Consider the following 18,538-nt stretch of genomic DNA (forward strand, 5'->3'; position numbering starts at 1 on the left):
GTAACTACTTAGCATAAGTGTTGGTTTCCAAAATATCAAAAGGGGCCCTTGCATCCTTTCATTTTTCAGTGTACGGCCCTCGGTGGAAAAAATTTGGACACCCCGCCTCTAACACAAACACAATCCTGTCCATACACAGGCAACAAATGTTTTCAAATGATTCTAAAAGTAGATCTTTGACATTTTTGAACATTTTAACAGCTTTAACTTTATATTCAGTTACTATGCAGTGGTATTTAAGAATTTGAACAGTAAACTCTTGGAAAAGCACGCCCGCTACAGGCAAACATACATGTATGAGGGTGCTTTCTGCCGCTCATGTTATGAATACGCAGCGCGCCCCCATCTGTATACTTCCGACCCATCGCACACACACACACACACACACACACACACACAGCGTGAAAGGTGCGCTCTTTATCACTGTGACATTTCCATTTCGCGTGCAGCCTAGGAGCTCTTACGCTCACATCCATGCTTCCTGTGCCCCACACGGAGGCACAATACAGGCCACTTAACATTTAGCGACAGCAGATCAGGCCCAAATTTCTCCACTTCCTAACCCTCCTGGCCATGGGAAAACTTCAAATTCATCTATGACTGAAGAGCGATGAAGACTTACGATGAGACGACAGGCCTAGCGCTCACTGCTCAACACTCCGACTACTTCGGAAGGTGAAAGACTGTGTTTTTGTTTGTACCTTTGCAACTCACAAGCCCATTACATTTCAGTGAGAATCTTCACGCCAAGTGTGGACACAGGAATTTATTTGCAATTTTGTTTTGAATCCCAATGAAGATGAATAGTAAGGGTGGGGGAAATAATCAATTCTTAGATGCATCTCGATGCGGACATTGATGATTATTAATCGATTCATAAATGTCAATAATCGATGCTGACGGAACAAAAAAAAGGAAAGCTGAAGTGCAAGACGCTACCAAAATGGCTGAGCGTAAACTCCGACCCGCACCGGCTGGATTTAAAGCGAGCGTGTGGAAGCACTTTGGCTTTCACGTAGTTGAAGGTAAAAATGAGCTGGACAAGAGCCAGCTTTGTCTTACAAGTTTAAAATATTTTGGGAACACGACAAATATGAGAAATCACGTAGCACATTTCCACCCGAGCCAAGAGGAAAAACAGCCAGCTGAAATTGCTGCCAACCAGAGAACCATGGAGCAGGTGACAACTAATTTTCCACCCAACTCGGAAAAGTCAAAGCGAATCTTAACTGTTATTACAAAGGATTTGTGGCCATATTCGATTGTTGAGAAGCAGGGCTTTCGTGCTTTGTTGCGCACTTCGGAACCCAGATACAACGTCCTAACGCAACGTTATTCCGCTGACACTGCAATTGTGAATAAGGGCAGCCGTTTCTTTTAGGTTATTCATAATCTACTGACATCTGCAAGCATTATTCTTGTATGAGAGCCGCTAATACAGAAATCTAAATTTTGTATGAAAGCCGTTTTTGACTTAAATATTATTTTGTCAGAGATTCTATGCTCAGGATTTTAGTTTGAATTCAGAAGTCTATTATTTAATTGTGAGTAATGGCAGATTTTTTTTAAATGTTGGTTACTCAGAATATGCTTTATACATGCTGCTACTGGTGCCCTTTTCCTGCTGGTTGTGTGCAATGGAAATATGTTGGTAGATGTAACCTTCCAGTTATTAAAAGATAATGAAAGTAAATTCATCTTTTTCATGTTTATTTTAATCGTAGATTATGACAAATATGCTTTGTTTTAGTCGTACACAGTGCGTAAAAAAGAAATTATTTATAGAAAAAAAATATGCATGAAAAACTGACAAACTATCAAACTAATCACAAAAAAAGATGCATCAATAATCTTTTATCGCATCACAGGCCTCGTAATCGCAGTAATTCGTAATCGCATCAAATCGTGAGGTGGCCAGAGATTCCCACGCCTGATGAATAGTGGCAGTGCTTAAAAAGATTATTTTTGGATATTTACTGAGCCTTTAGACAAGGAGCCTCCAACCACAGAAGCTCACTGTTCCATCATTTTAAATTACGGTTCAAAAGAACTGCCCCAGAAGTCACCACTGCAGCATTGACGAGGTTGTTGTCATTCCCATCCAAGTACCTGACAAGAATGGGTTTTCCGTGCTGGACAGTAAAAACACGCTGCGCCTGTCACTCACGTACATGAAACCGCGCTATTAACTTCTCTCTGAAAAACTAACTGCAGGCCTGCATTAGCGGTAAGTCAGTATTCGTTTAGTATGTTTTGAAGTGTTTTCATTCCATCAAAGGTTGGACAGAAACGAGGCGTTGTGTGCAGACGTTTGTTGTTCCATCCTTTTGGATTAAAGTTTGGAAAAAACTCAAACTATGCTGCACTTTCCACAACTTTAGATTTTTGCTTCTTTTTGTTTTATACGTCACTTTCAGTGACTGAAATCTATTTGTGGTGGTGATGTGCTTGTCTAATTTGCATAATTGGTCAATTTTCAGGTTCTGACAGTAATCTTAATGGACAAAAAAATGGATCAAAACATGAAAAGCACAAAAACACATGAACTACAAATGAGTGCATCTTTTTGTCTTTTTTTTTGTACTCGTAGATGGGGGAGGGAACCCGCTGCTTGTTGAGAAGAGCGATACGTGCGTTTATATCAGAGGCACAGTCAGAAAGCCCACAACTTTTACAGGTTTACGTCTATGTTTCAATGCTATTGTTTTTCATCTAGCATTAAGATTTCACACTTTGTTTGGCGGTCCTTGAACGCACCGCAGTTATGTGCTATGAGCCAGACGCGCAAGTGAACACACACCTTTGCCACTCTAAGGGGCTATCCACTCGAAAATGTTTTCAGGTCAAAAGTATTTGCTCGTTTCAGTCTGCCCTGAAATGTTTTTTTGGGTTTTTTTTTTTAAACGCCAGCTTGTCGTTTCTATGTAGACAATGCTTGCCACAAACAATGACGTCACCGACCCGTCGCCGTCATGTGACCAGAAGTAAGCTTTGACAACAAGTCGCTAAGTTGGCAACAGTGATCCCACCAGCTCGTGTGTATGAGTGTGTTGACAAGCTGAGTTACAAAGACTCCCATTATAATGTGTGTATGAGCAAGGGCCAGCAGGTAGCACAAAATCTATTTGTTTGGGAAACACTGAGTTTAGAGGTTTGAGAGAAACAAGCTCAAAAAGGTTGGGGACCACTGCTTTAGACAATAAAAACAAAAATGCCACGTGCCATACCAAAGTGAATTGAAGTATAATGCATGGAGAAAAGGGGGCTCAAGAGATTTCTATACTACAAAGCATCTCTTGTAGGTTAGGCCCAGGCAAAGTCCTGCAGCAGAGTTCAAATGTTCAAATAATGTACTGAAACAAAACAGTATATTTGGGGATCTTCGTGCAGCTTGCAGCCAATCTATATACATTTCAAACACACATGCATCAATGTGACCTTAAAATAAGGAGGCCAACAATGCCCCCACTGTTTCTATGTAGAATTAATCACAATTTATTGGTGGTTTTAGAACTTTTCGTACTGAGTGAGAATATAATTTAATGACCTTTTGACTTGAACCTGTCAAGCCATCAAACTAGTAGCCCACCATATGGGACACAGTGAAAAGTAGTAGTGGGCTTCTGTGCGTGACTGTATCTCACCTCTTCTTTAATGTACACCAGATGTGATGGATGATGACTTTTCATGGACCGATCGAGGTTTTGCTGACCCGCGGGCATCGTGGCTGACTGCCCGGGGTCACCGTCGATAGAGGCCCTGCATGCCGCCTCCACACCACCGCCTGAGGGACGACCAGCTCCGGGCCCAAACGCGATGATTGATCACGCACCGTGGCGGGCATGCTGGGATGAACACCTCCACGGAGGCCCGGGGAACTCCAGTGTGCACAGAGAGCACTTTGTGCCGTGGAAACACAAGCCATTGTCCGGCACGGTAGGGGGGCCATGAAGGTAGACTTCGTGCCTGTGTTGACATAACCTCGGCCGAGCTTCCGACTGCAGCGTGACCACCACAGTATTTCCGATTCATATCCTGGCTCGCTAACAGGATTAAAATACACATAACTTTATTTTTCTTGGCTTATAACACACTTTTAAGTATAGTCGACAAAGCTGCCCTTGGAAAATAACATTTACAATTATTTACATTTTGTAAACACACCTCTGGCCTTGTCGCTAACTGTGCTAATCAACACTGAAGAACACTTGAAACACTCCTCTCATATCCTAACAAATGGTCTCGCCCAATATATTGATTCAATCAAATACCAAGCATTAAGACACTTGTCCAAATCCCCCATTGCTATTCCTATAATGGTATCATACTGTAGCGAACTAGAAAAATAGCTGTATTTCTTTGGAGTTAGCTAACTGTACTTACCAATACTGAAGTGTACGTGAACATCCCCTCATATCCTTACAAATGGTCTCGCCCAATATTTTATACCACGCATGAAGACACGTGTCCATCGCCCTATCACCATGCAGGTAGTTAGCCTGCTAAGTCGTTTAATAAATGGATGTATGGTGTTTTTTAGATTTAGTGTCACATAGATAGACATTAATTGGTTGGTTGATTGATTAATTATATACCAAGTATAAAAACTATCCTAATCCCGCCCAAGTAAGTAAGTAGTTAGCTCATGTGCTAAATAAACAGAAATATTGATTGATATCCTGATATAGATAACGGTTTAGTCTAAAATGTCTTATAGGAGAACCACATACAGCACATGGTTGATTAAATGCTTTAATGAATGATTGTCAATTGTTTGGCCCTATAGTGTGTAGCTAGAGATTGGAGTGTTTCCATAATATGTGTATGTGTATCTAGAAACACTTGATATCTAACAGGGAAGATGATTCTGGAGCTGATCCAATCAACAAGAACTGTCAAAAGATGCTTTTCACAGGCCCAGCAGGAAGCAGAGCAACAGCAATGTCTCTGATGGTGACACTCCAGCCTGGCAGACATACAGGCGGGGTCGGGCAGGGCCGGGTCGGGCCGCGGCGCCTTGGCAGTGTGGAAGCAGTGTCGGTGGAGGAGGAAGATCACACACACAGTGGTAGGGAGGGCTCCTTTTGTCTAAAGATGGCTTTCATGTGAAAGGGGACCTTAATAGGCGTACGAGTGATCCTCCTTAGTTGGGTTTTAATTAATGAGCCATGGTTGAAGGCCGTAATGCACTTTAGCGTGAACACACTACTGTGGGGATAACACTGTAAACAGTGTTGTGGCTTGCAGGGGTTCGTGCATTTAAACATAATCAAGCCTGCATAAATTGTGCATTTGAAATTTGGATGGATTGTTTTTCTGGTATTTGCATGACATGAGGACTGCCTTTTTGTGTCTCAACTGCACAAATAGGTACTAGTACTACTCTGGTAGTGTAAGCACAATGCAATGCATAATCATCCTGACATAACACATAATAGAGTGGAAGAGCTACAGACTGCAAGATAAATGTCCCATTGACTACAATAGATATTGCAAGGCTAAGTTTGCCACCTGGTGGACACTGAGTGGAGCTGCAACCCAGTGCCACATTTATTGTTAATCCTTGCTTGAGCGGTGTAACAGGAAATATTCAAGAAAAGCTGCATCTACAAATAAGGTGAATTATTTGTGCCATTAAGCAGACGTTGGATTTGTTATATAAGCCTCAACCAGGAAACACTTTAGGACAAACGGTAGTAGGACACCTTACAGCAAAGATCATTTTAATGGTCCCAAATATTCTGAACAACTAAGTGTACACTCATGTAAAAGGAAAAACAAACAAAATGAGAAGATATGACAAAATACATCACATCTAGAATTCCACTCAATCTTTAATCAAGACGGGATTACAAATTTCTCCAAAAAATCTGCAGTTTCAAAGGGCAAAAATGGTAAAACTAGCTCACCTACTGAGGTCTTTTAAAAACCTGTTCAAGTGTGACTGAAAACATCCTGAACATTTAAAGGCAGGTCATCTTTTTGTTGTCATTTACAAAAACAAAGAACAGGAGAATGGTTTAAGCGAGACAAATAAGAGAAAGAAAATGAAATGAACAAAGAAAACTGCTGGCTTTTTTTTTTTTTTTAATTCTCCCTCCTCTTGGGAGAAATAATGTCCGCTGAGGAACGTCAACACTGATGACATCATCAAAGTACACCAAAGACAGCTCTCCTTGCCACTCCTGCCTCCTGCCTGCTCCTAGGTGCCAACTTAAAACAGGACAAAGCAACGACAAAGAGGAGAGGAAGAAAAGAAGAAGTGGATTCTGTAGAGATTATGAGAGGATGAGTGTGTGAGTCTGAATTGGCTGAACCATTTGGGCAACTGATGTCCTTCCCTGAGTAGGGGGAGTGGGGGTGGGGTGGGGTGAGGTGGGGGGTGTTATGATCCAAGTCTGCAATCTCTTGGGGGATTTCAGCCTGCATATACACGTTTATTTTGTACGTGGTCATTTCCTCCATGAGACCTTTGTGGTAACGTCCGAGACTGCTGAAGAACTTTTGTGCGACTGTTCCCACCCCCTTGACTTGACCTTCACCTTCACCTTGTCTGTTCACCTCACACAGTTTCTCCCTTCTGGCCTCCTGATTGGCACTTGTCTGAATTGGGCTGGTCTGAGGAAGAGGAGGCTTTTTTCCAAATCTGTTCAAGTCCATCTCCTCTTGTGACCACCAGCAGTGTGTGGCTTTCATTCATTCCATTTGTTTACAAGTTTGATCGTTCCTGTGTGAAGAAAGTCTGTGTTCAGAAGCTGTCTGAGTGGAGCACTAACTGACAGGGTGGCGCGTCTTTAGGAGTTCAGTTTGGACTTTTTTGAAGGTGGCAGAGCGTCGTCTTTACTCTCTCCTTCTTCCTCCTCCTCCTCTTCGTCATCGTCGTCATCATCAGGATAGTCCACCAGTCCCACTAATCCTCCCTGCAGGACACGGTACACAGCTCTTATGTGTGAAGTAGAGATGCAAACAGATACGATAACTTCCTGCTTCTCAAGACCAACATGATACCGATAGCCGATAACTTTTTTTTATATCTTTTGTTTTTTTTATTTAGATTTACTGTAGTTTTTGCACACCTGAGAGGCAAGGACTCGAACAAATTTGGATTTGAGCAACTGTACCTGTTCATGACATTACTACCACCACATCACTACTGTCTGGAGAACCAGAATATACAGTGGAGGGAGCCACCTGACATGGCCCAGAAAGGTGCACTGTATTCGGGCACACGTTCCAAGCAGCCGGTGTGATGCCATGGAGGTCCCTGGCAAACCTTTTGCACTTTTCAAACACCACGGCACTGGCATTTCAGGTGGCTGATAAAGTCTTTTGTGTGCTCTGTGGGTTTTTTTTCCCCCCCTCATCGCGAAGCATTTGGTACAACTAGCACACAAAGTGTCTTACTCGGAAAGTGAATGTTTGTTTACAAGTGAGGTCAGGGGAAGTTACGACAGCCCGTTAACATCACAGGAAGAAGAAAACAGGAGCACTTTTGAATCTCGCCTCATTGGAACATCGGATTTATCGGTATGACATCCTAATTCCCTCATATCAACCCAATAATTATCGCTCCGATAATTATCGTGCACCCCTAGTATGAAGGCTGCTGTAACATGATCACAATCAATTGTGCTTGCACCATTTACGCACCTTTGTGGTTACCGCTGGGGTGGGAGGTGAGCTCCGTGTCCCTGAGCCCGGAGACTCAGGTGAACCAGGAGAACCAGGATTCAAGGAAGTGGATGAAGGAGGGCTTGACAGGCTGGTTTTGGTGGAGCCGGAAAAGGAGAGCTTGAAGCTGGGATTCTGCCTGCCTGACAAGCTTGACTTGCCCAGAACTTCCTTGTCGTCTGCGTCTTTCACTGCAGGCAGAGGCAGACCAAAGATGCTACTAAGAAACAGTTTACAAGACATGGCTCACCGTTTAGAAGTCGTTATTCTAAAATCAAGATAGCACACAAAGAGTCTCCAACGTTTTTTCTTGTGAGGACGAAGTACTGAAAACCTGAATGAAAAGCAGGCAACAAGCCAGCAACTTTTGCTCAAGTCTGCCAGTGGATCCTTACAGCATGGAGCAATGTCAAAAGATCCACTATCACGACTGTGTGATTGACATGGCAGACTCAAGGGCTAATTTGCTTCGAGATGAAAGTGGCAACTCAAGAGAGCCAACAAAAGATTCAAAATTTGTGGCAAGCATAATTTCATGAAGTAGTCGTGAACGCACCGCAACCTACGCCTACACGATGTGAGTGTAAACACTGATTATCAATTACTGGCGGAATTTAGCTGTTCGCTGGTGATCCCTATCCTTATCTACTGTACTAACACTGTAATGCAAATCAAGGTCTTTGTACAGTTGCCAATGAAATCTGGCGTGGTTTGGTTGTGGTGAGAAAACAATTCCCACTTCTATCCAGACCAACTGAAATAAATAAGATTTGTCCCGTGGAGGTAGAATTGTGACAAAACTAAACACATGGGGCTTCCTTTCACCATGTGAAGGAGGACCGAGATGCTCCGATCAGGGTTTTATGCTGCCGATTCCTATACTGATCATCCGGGACTGAAATTGTCCGATAACGATCACATGGATTAATTATAAATTTTTAAATTGATTTATGATGAGTGCTATTGGCCAGAGGTGCCATATGAATGGGGAAAAAACAGGACAATTCCAAGGTCCCTTGATTGCCAGGGGGTCCAAAAAAATAGGTAATTACTAATAAAATTGTGTTTTGTGCTGTTTCACTGACTAGCTTGTGCAACAACACTTCTTGTTTACACTCAACAAATAAGACAAGAGACCACTCACCTATGAATTGTAAGAACACATTTTGGTTTGCTTAAATTTGTTACGGTGTGACAAGAACCAAGCCAGGGTCAAATGTTTACAAACACCTCGACTGATTTGGATAAAAGAAAGCAAATTAAGTGTGAGAGCAACCTAAATATACAACAGCAGCGCAGCATAACAGTTGAAAATGTTCTCTATGCATTTCTAATAAGTCTGCATCATATCAATCTACAAAAGATTCACAATTACAAGACATCGTAATAGTGTTTTTTTTTGTTTTTTTTTGTTTTAAATCAGAACAACGAAGCGATACATTTAAGGTAAAAAAAATAAATAAAAAATACAAACTTACATTTCTTCCTCTCCATGAACTTGCTGATGGGTTCCATGAGGTCCTCCTCATTCTTCATCTTGTCAGACGGGCGTACTACAGCCTCACCATCTTCAAGATCTTCTTCATCCGTGTTGAACCACATCTCCTCTTCATCTTCCAGTGTCCGTGCATCGCGACGGAAGCGGTGGTTTCTCAGGATTGAGCGCATGCTAATAAGTAACAATAATAATGACTAACTAAGACTTTAGATTCTTTTTAAACACAAGTAATATTAATAGTAATATGGAAGTATGGGTATTTGCATTGTATTTATTTAAGCTTTGGTAAGAGATTCAGCGTTGAATTGAGTGTATTGTACTCAAAAATTATAGAAACGCCAAAGATGTGATGAAAATATTGTATTTATTAAAATGGCCTCCCTGGAGCAGTAAATATACATGCAGATGGTAATGGAAAGCTATACCACCCCTCATATACTGGAATAACTCACCTGTCCAGTTTGGGGTTGTCTTGCCTCTCCCGCTGCTGTTCATACCGCAGCTTGAGGCCCTTGAAGGTCTGGACATAGTCCACATCCTCCAGAGCCTTCCAGTAATTCTCTATTATATGAGCTGTGAGAGATTTCACATCCTCCTAGGAAAAATGGAAGAGAGGAGAGGGAAGGGGAGGATGTGGGGAATTGAAGTAAATGTATGGAAAGGCAAGAACAAGGGTAGTTTGGAGTGCAGGATAATGATATGGATAAGGGGGAAGAGTGGTGTGTGTAGGAAAAATAAGAAATAGGAACAGAGGAGGGGTAGGGAGGTGAACACCAAAAACATTAGTATGTATCAATGAAAGTCTTTTTGTCCTACAGACGTGATTTGTGCATTTGCATTATCAACGAGGCCACATTCAAGTGCATAAATGTCTGTTCATTAGCAATTTGATAGTGTTGTACTGGATATATAACATTTACATGTAGGGCTGTAGCTATGGAGTGAAGAGTGTTACTGACAGGTTGCACTTTGTGAGCTACGGTTTCCACACATCAAGCAAACAAATGTGTTTTGATAGAAAAATACTCACCACGCGGACATACTCAAACATTTCAATGATGGCAGAGTTCATGAGATTGTAGCGCGAGCCGTTCTTGAGAAAGGCCTTAACGACAGGCTCAAAGAGAAAGTTCCTCATAATGTAGCGGTTGTAGAATTCGTCCTTCAGGCCGATGATTCTTCGCATGAAGCGCAGAGCACCTGGCCACACAGGAAGCAATTTTGAGAACAAGATGCTAACCGCGTTGGAGTCTGATTTTGCTGCAGCTCAAAACTCACATAGTGCCAGGAAAGCGTGCTGGGAGGCAGTGAGGACCAGTACCCTCCTGAGAATGTCCTTATTGATGATGTAGTTCTTGATGTGATAGGTGTGATGCTCAACACAGAATGTCAACAATTCCAAGATTAGGGCTAACAACTGGGATGTCTGGAAATCATCTAAGAAGGATAACAGGGATGAGGGATTTTTTCAGCTGTTGATTTGAGACAAATAAGCACACATTCAATACCTTTGCTAGGCTTTTCCTCTGTGGTGTTGGCCAGTAGTGGAGCTGACAGGACATGCATACAGTGCTTGTAAAAGAAGCTGAGGAACTCTGTCTTTTCTGTTTTCTGGCAAAATAGCATGCAAGACAATGTGATATAACTAACAGTCAATAAATCAATATATTACTTGATGGCAACCGCAGGAGACCCAAAACACAACAAAACACTTGAATAAAACACAGAAAAATATATGTATGTATGTATATAACAGGCAAACTCACATTTGCGGTAGCGAGCATGTTTTCTGGGTCCACCAGAGTCCGGAGCAGACCCATCAGCTGTACTGCCCCCCCTAACTCTGGGTCTGTGTCACAGATCATGTGTTCTATGATGAGGTTGATCAGGAGGATGTCCTGGAGGGCCAAAAACAACCATTAGCAACAACAAATTTGTGTATCATAATTTCACATTTAAATATCAGATGGGTTATACAGTCGTCCCCCGTTACACTGCGGTTCGAAATCGCTCCCTTATTTTATCTTGGTTTTTCTAAATTTAATTAGTCGATGGGTGACTACGGCCTATTAGTAGTAAAAAAATGTTGAAAGACAAGCACTTGTAGTATTCTGGTCACTAATTGACTTATCGTGGTCGGGTCTGGAACCAATTAACTGCGATAAACAAGGGACAACTGTATTACATATTAGGATACAGAAAAAATTACAACGGCTCAACACCCCCAAGGTTGTACAATTAGGAATATGCGACATCACACAACATCGTCACACTTGTATTGTTAAAAGCATACTAAAAAAGTGCCTGTACAGTTAGTAAAGGTTTTACAAAGGCAACAATTTGGCCCTGGAATTGATTCTTACTAATTCCTGAGGAATTAGGTTCCACTGTAGTTTAGAACAATTAGACAGATATGCACATAGAGCTGATAGGAGGTTGCATTTGCCTTAGTACTCACGTCGTCATTTTGCTGAGACTCCTGCATGACAAATTCTCGTACCATGGAGGGGTTGTACTCTACCAGATAAGAGAAGATATCTGTGGCTGCCCCTCGCACTTGGACATCATCCATTCCCTGTTTCACAAGCAAAGGCTGTATCAGTCATTGGATTGTAATGTTTTGTAAATAAGTTGGTGGGAAAAAAATGTATTCTCGCAGCTTGAAAAACTAATTGCTGCTAAATAAAGAAGGAAAACAGGAACAAACAATAGTTACTTACTAAAGCACATTCCAGATAAGAAGAGGGATTGCAACACACACCATAAATTAAATGTCTCTACTCACCAGTATCACCTCTAGTGCAGGTAGAATCCCCATGTTTGACAGTGTCTTGAAGAAGGCATCTCTGTTTTGAGGTTGTAATGTTTGTGAGAACGCACAGAATTCCTTCAAGAAGTTAACCTATGTGGGGAAAAAACATGTATATTTTAAACTTGTAAACATTTTGAAGTTTCAACAGTTTGGTTTTACTGAAGGGAAAAAAAAATAATACCAGTTCATGTCTTTTGTCATCTTCTGTCGCCTCGTCTGTTAGCTGTGCAAAAAGATCTGTCAGGAACTTCTCATCGTCCTGAAATCAAATAGGAAGGAAAACGTGAGTGCCACTTGACAACTAACCCTAAAAAACCTGAGATAACCATATTGTTTCAAAACAGCAAACATAATCAGTTTTTCTGCCATTTGTAATAAAAGAGTTTAGAAAAAGTAATTGATTATTGAGAAGTAATGCGGTTTACATTGTGTGCTACTGCGACATTTCAAATGATAACCCCAAGGTATGCCGATTTTGTCCTCAACAACTTCATGCTAAATGAGGAGAAACACGAGGGTTAACTTCTGAAGGTCACCTCAGGACACAGCACAAATGTTTCGGTTTTCTTCTATCTCGGCATGACAGGTTTACGCAACACCTTTTAGTCGCTATGGCGACAACTGCACACAGTGTACAAAAGGTCACATGATCATTAAAAAAAAAATTCTAACGGAACAGCAGCAACCCCATCGGCCTGATAAAAACGCAATTCTGAAAAACCAAACAAGAATAGTCAGTGTCGCCTTAAGGCTAGTAATATTCAGTATGTTTTACATGTGGCTCTTATCTTACAAGCCACCTTTTACATGATTAATAAAAAACAAAACCAACAACACCCATACCTTTCAGAGGAAGAGCTGATTAAATATGTCACCCAATCTCACCTGAAGCATGCCTACAATCTCCACCTTGTTGAAGAAGATGAAGGAGTGCAGGGTGGACAGCATGTTCTCCTCAAAAACAGAGGGAGTTGGCAGTACCATGTCCTGAATGTACTGTACCCGATAGGTCTGGTGTATTTTCTGACGCAGTTCAGGGTCCGAGATAGGGATCACCTCCTTAAAGCGGGCCGTCTTTGTAAGGAACTCCCGGTGCCGCCGCGGTTGTGGGAGCGCCGGGTCGAACTCCAAACAACCGATGACGTCCATAATGCACTCGTCCGAGAACATGACCTCAAAAAGTGCGGTGCGGTTGAGTAGAAAAATGCCTTTGATGATTTCGTACAGGTGGTGCAGTCCTTCCCGGTTCTCCAAGTCCTCGCACACGCGGAAAAGCTCAAGGAGCTTGCGGATGTAGCCCTCGTTTTCCACGGCTAGCGCCAGTTTCTCGCGCCGCAGCGGCGATGGGAGCGAGGATGCCACCAGCTCTGCCAAGTCCTCCAGGCGGCTCAGTTCACATGGCGGTAACTCCAGGCCGGGCGATGACATGTCATCGAAGCGCTCCTCTTCTAACTCGTCCACCACATCTTGGGTGATGTCCACTGACGGGTCCTTTCCTTGCACCTTGAGAATGTAGCAAAATCATTAGTCAATGCCTTTATGTACTTACAAAAGCACTAAATAAAGTAAATTTGATGTATGATTGTATTATTATTAGGGCTGTAAAAAAAAATAGCGCATAACTGATGGTAACATAATTCATTACGCTAAAATTGTTAAAGTAATTAACGCACGCATGGCAAGCCACACTTCTGTAATAATGGCAGACGGAGCCACAGTGTAGCATCCCCACAGCGATTTTATTAACTTTATTCTGACCTGAACACTTCAACAACAGTGTAAAATTCCAACACCGTATATGCATTTCCAACAAACACATCTGTAGTACTCAGAACAACATTTCCTCATTCACCTCCACACCCGCGGACAAGGTGCATTCAGAGACACGCCGAACGGCACACCACTACCTTAATTATGCCTGTATGTGTAGTCTAAATAAACAAAAAGACAAAGAAAAGCAATAAGTTGATATTCTTATCACCAACACTGAAAGTACTTATCGGTTCATAACACACACACACAAACGATGAACACCTCCATAATTGTCTCCTTTCTTCGTGTCAGCGCAGGACTGAACTAGCTCTGTACTCTCCGTGCTGGCCAGGCAATGTTCACATGATGATGGGTTCACACACACAGCGTAACTCTTAATGCAGAAGTACAATTTACTGTATTTAAGTATGCTCAGTATGCTCAATCCCAGCAAATACACTCAAAACGTGTAATCAACTTAAATTAGGCAGCATCTTTGAACGCAATCCCTCATTGCTCGTAACACGGTTAAAGTGTGATTCAAATGTTCTGCTACTATTAAAGAGACTAGTCTAGTTTAAATGTTCAGTTCATCTAAAGTTGTTAATTCATACAAATATATACAATCATGTCTTATTTGTGAAATACAGTAAAAAATGGGTGTATTTCAGACAATTATCAATATTGCAATCTTTCACAGTTGGAGTGTCAGTACAGCAACGTTGGCTATCAATACTGTCTCTACCAGACATCCAAATCTGTCACCAACCAATGAAAACATATTTTACTACGTTGTTTTTAACAATTAGCTAGTCCGCTACAAGATGCTCCATTCTGTTTATTTTGGTGAAAAAATCCAACATTGTCACAAATGGAGACGTGGTCATAAATGTGTAGCAGGATTAATCAAATGCTAACAATTTGGGGAAAATGAACTAAATTTTTTAAGTCGATGATTGACGAAAATGCAATCTTGCTTATTTGAGACACACGTAGGGGCAAAGTTAGGTGGGTAAATGTGCAAATAAAGTATGAAGTAAGCTGACTTCAATGTGAAGTATAAATTTTAGCTTTTCACAGAAAAGGAGGAAAAATGCGTGGTGGTGTATTACTACATTTCTCCAATGATGTGCATTTTAGTATACAACAGCACATTTTCCCCTCTTCAGATACATAGATAACAATGTTCGGATATCTCATATATAGCAATATTATCATACAACCGCTGTATAATAATCGTTGGCAATACATTGAGTTACCTCTGCAATTCATGACCTAGACATGGCAGCCAAAATAAACAAAAGGTGGCAAACACACAAGAAGAGGCGCATTCACCTGGCAAATCTTCTCCCAGATCTCATCACAACCGGCTTTCTCCTGGAAGCTGAGGGCCAGGTCATAGTTTTCAGCCTCTGACCACACAATGAGTGTATCCTGTCAAAAAAAACACAGCAAAAAAAAAAGCATATTAATAGTGTCTGGTTTATCAGCGTGGACACTGCACTTGAGCTTTATAAAAAAAGAAAAACCACTGACCTGCTGTTTCTGGTATGCTGTGTTTGTGTTTATTTTGGACTCCAGTAGTAGGGAACCTTGGCAGCAATAGAGACAATATCAATGTTGGACATCTGATGAAGGTGATCTCAACGTATAACATCCAAGTGCAAGTATAATGCGTGTAAGGTGAACGCACTTACCGTCACTCTCTGCTCGCACCAGAAGAGACGTGCCTTTCAGTCGGTCCACATAGCCCGACGAGACGTGTCCTGTGCCACGGTCGTCCCACTGTCTGTCCTCATTGAGGGTATAGACTTTGACTCGTCGACGGGTGTCCGTCATCCTGACAGGTGCTTGCAACCGGTCCCCCCCTCCCCCAAACACCCCACCTGCCGAGCCTCCCTGGCTGTTACAGGGTGTCCGCTTCACCTTAGTAACGCCACAACTTCAAAAGCAGCCCAAATCGTTGCAATCTTGCGTCCGGGGTCAAGATGACCAACAAGCCTTCCTCCGTACGTCCAACTTGTTCAACCTCCTTCACACTAATATATTTACACTATATTATGTCGATGTGTTACCAACAAACTTCTAACAGATGATCACGTACTACGGAAAGCCAGCTTGAAGACTAGCGTAACATCAAAACATGGAAATGCACCACGCAGAGGGGACTGCGTTCACACTACTGCTACGCCAACAATGTTGACACTAATTATGTCGCATTGGTGTGACAATAGTTTCACAATACTTTTATTCCCCAAAACACTCTGCGCCGCTTAGCTGTGCTCTTGCGGACAACGTTAGCTAATAGCAGGGCTAACGAGTTGACTTGCCTCCATGTAAGCCAAACACCAGCGCTTCGTATGTTAACCGCATTAATGCGAAATAACCACAGCTACACACCAAAAACATTATTTCACAGTTGCGGTCAGTACTGAGCGTTGTTTTAATCCAGAACAATGTTTGTAAATGTCACTCAATAATACGCCAGCTAGCTTAGCGTTAGCCACTATATCTTCCCAAAGTGTTCCGCCATGTTCTGGCTCGGGGCCGCGGAGAGAAAACTCTCTCCATACTGGTAGTCATACATTCCGAAAATAATGCAAACCAACAAGCCCGTAATCGGAAAATTACTTCAAGCGTTTGCTTTACACCATATTGCTATTTGTCATTCATTCCCAATGTCTTGCTCGGTTATTTGCTAACAGTCCCCCGTGAGTATTCAGCCATCTTGGGCCCCAACAGTCTGTACGGGGTTTCCAGCACAGCAACAACAGGGCAACCCGCCACATTTAAAGAGACAGTGCGTGACGGAAGTGACTTTATTACGTGTACCCTACTGCCTTTTCAGTAATCATGTCATATGATGTAGATGTTTAATGATGTAGTATTTAATGCTGATGCATGCTGGTTTTATTATCAATTTTCCACCAGGGATTAAAATCAGTACAAAACTATAAAAAAGGCGCCACATTAAATTACAACAACCAACAAAACATTTTCACCCAGTTCTATTTATAATAGTTTTTTTTTATCTTTATTCATTTTGAAAATATTAAAATATGAAATAATCCATCTGCATGAGGCACTCTGAGTAGTTCTTGGTGCAAAGTTCAGAAATAAAATAGCTTTAAAGTTGTGCATTAAAGAACAAAGAACAGTCTTGATACCAAAACTTTATTAGAAAACAAACGGCTGTCGCCATTTCCCTGAAATAACATACAAACGTAAAATAAATGGTTTACAAAAACAGAATTTATCATGATTTAACTAACCACTAGAAGTCTGAATAACATAAAACCAAGTAGGCTCCAACTCACCAGTGACCCTGATGAGGCCAAGCGGTACAGAAAATGGATGGATGCAGATGTATCCATCTGCATATGAATGAATAAAATCCAATTGAGCAGTAAACATTAAATACAACCAAACATGAATTAGCTTCCATAGAAATGGGAGGAGAAATGACTGCGAAACAGCACGTTAAATTCTAAAAAGGTGTCTATTTTCAAAATGTATCCGGTAACAAGTGTGCCTTACATCCTGATGGAAAGGCTTCTTGAGACGTCATCTGTACTTCTGTCTTCGTCAGCGTTGACGAAGCTCTTCGGATGAGGAGCGAAACGTCTGACACCGTACAGATGACGTCTCAAGAAGCCTTTCCCTCGATGGACAACTCCTGTACGACTGAGAGCTTACACAGACGCTTACATCCTAAGCCTTCAACAATATACAATATGGGCATCCCTCTCCCGTTACAGTACACTGTTGTCCTATTACACAGATCTCCAGAAAGTCTTTGCAATGTAAATGTTTTGCACAATACACTCCTTTCAGATGTGTGTAGCAGGACAATATCGGTATCACTTCTCTCTACTTTCCTGCTTGCTGAGCTTGACGTCTCAGCAGGACATAAATCTTCTCCTTGATCCAGTCTTTGTTGTATGGCTGGTATGTCTGGGTATCAGCTCTGTAACTTTATAATAAAAAGGACAATGAATTGAAACAATACACAAACATTAAAATCAGTGTTTCAGTTGTACGACACTTACACGAGACAGCTGAGGTCTGCCAAGTCGTCAATGAAGTCAAACAACTGACTGATATCATATGTGATCGATGGGCTGTTTGGATTCATCCTCTTCAGATGCTCTTCATACATTTTGCACACACCTGCAAGAGGTACAGGAAGGAAAATAGTTACATCAATTAAATTGGCTGACAATGAAATAAAATTTAAAAAAAAGTCACCGAGACATACCTTCCATGCATTCATTCACAGACTCATAGTCTGCGTATGTCCGGCCTTCGGGTCTCTTTGTGGGCTGAACCAAAAGGATTGTGTGCGACTGCCAAAATGATAATACATAATTGGTGTTGTTCGACATACACAATATTATTTCTATTTCTATACATAAACGGTGTAAGTAGACCACACGTTTGCGTTAGCACAGCTCATTGGACTGTTTTAGCCTGCTAGCTTGTTAGCCTAGCAACGGTGGCTCATCAGCAGCAGTCGGTGTTAATTATGTTGTAAATTTACGTCTGCACGTCAGCAATAACACATCCACTTACCATATCTGTGCTGAATTCAGACGTTTGGGTTTATTAGGACGGGAAACGTTGGCTAAAACAACACTCGAAGTTTTGCAATTCCCCTTGCGTTGTAGCTACTAGCTGTTTATGCTAAGGCTAGTCGAGGGAAGTGGAATGACCGTATTTCCGGTTACGAAGTTAACCGGCTTCAAAATAAAGGTTAGATTCAAAATAAAAGTGTGGTCTGGACACAGCATTGCAAGACAAGTAAA

General features: G+C 41.7%; 2 protein-coding genes and 1 long non-coding RNA gene across 4 annotated transcripts in view; all 3 read right to left on the bottom strand.

The window, feature by feature from the left end:
- Positions 1-4,179, bottom strand: part of LOC129172022 (uncharacterized) — a 121,904-nt gene extending 117,725 nt beyond the window's left edge. Inside the window, exon 1 of the long non-coding RNA XR_008566891.1 lies at positions 3,645-4,179. This is a non-coding gene — a long non-coding RNA (uncharacterized LOC129172022). The remainder of the gene's footprint in view (positions 1-3,644) is intronic.
- A 1,507-nt stretch (positions 4,180-5,686) lies between these two features.
- Positions 5,687-16,523, bottom strand: smek1 (SMEK homolog 1, suppressor of mek1 (Dictyostelium)). Of its 2 annotated transcripts, none has more exons than XM_054762368.1 (15): positions 15,431-16,523; positions 15,270-15,325; positions 15,069-15,167; positions 12,867-13,484; positions 12,163-12,240; positions 11,955-12,071; positions 11,628-11,744; positions 10,936-11,067; positions 10,678-10,780; positions 10,448-10,606; positions 10,200-10,369; positions 9,622-9,764; positions 9,150-9,340; positions 7,651-7,862; positions 5,687-6,920 (listed from the first exon to the last, which is right to left on the bottom strand). In XM_054762368.1, exons 1-15 carry the CDS (start codon positions 15,570-15,572, stop codon positions 6,795-6,797), a joined length of 2,463 nt encoding a protein of 820 aa, XP_054618343.1. In that variant the 5' UTR covers positions 15,573-16,523; the 3' UTR covers positions 5,687-6,794. The 2 variants fall into 2 exon arrangements, with proteins under 2 accessions (XP_054618343.1, XP_054618345.1); XM_054762370.1 differs by having other exon boundaries at positions 5,688-6,920; positions 9,622-9,761; positions 15,431-16,522.
- Positions 16,524-16,888: 365 nt separating this feature from the next.
- On the bottom strand, positions 16,889-18,447 carry erh (ERH mRNA splicing and mitosis factor). The gene is made up of 4 exons (XM_054762371.1): positions 18,306-18,447; positions 17,992-18,079; positions 17,783-17,903; positions 16,889-17,706 (listed from the first exon to the last, which is right to left on the bottom strand). Exons 1-4 carry the CDS (start codon positions 18,306-18,308, stop codon positions 17,604-17,606), a joined length of 315 nt encoding a protein of 104 aa, XP_054618346.1. The 5' UTR covers positions 18,309-18,447; the 3' UTR covers positions 16,889-17,603.
- Positions 18,448-18,538: the final 91 nt, after the last annotated feature.

This window comes from Dunckerocampus dactyliophorus, chromosome 19, assembly GCF_027744805.1.
Source record: "Dunckerocampus dactyliophorus isolate RoL2022-P2 chromosome 19, RoL_Ddac_1.1, whole genome shotgun sequence".
In the NCBI taxonomy this organism is placed as follows: Eukaryota; Metazoa; Chordata; class Actinopteri; order Syngnathiformes; family Syngnathidae; genus Dunckerocampus; species Dunckerocampus dactyliophorus.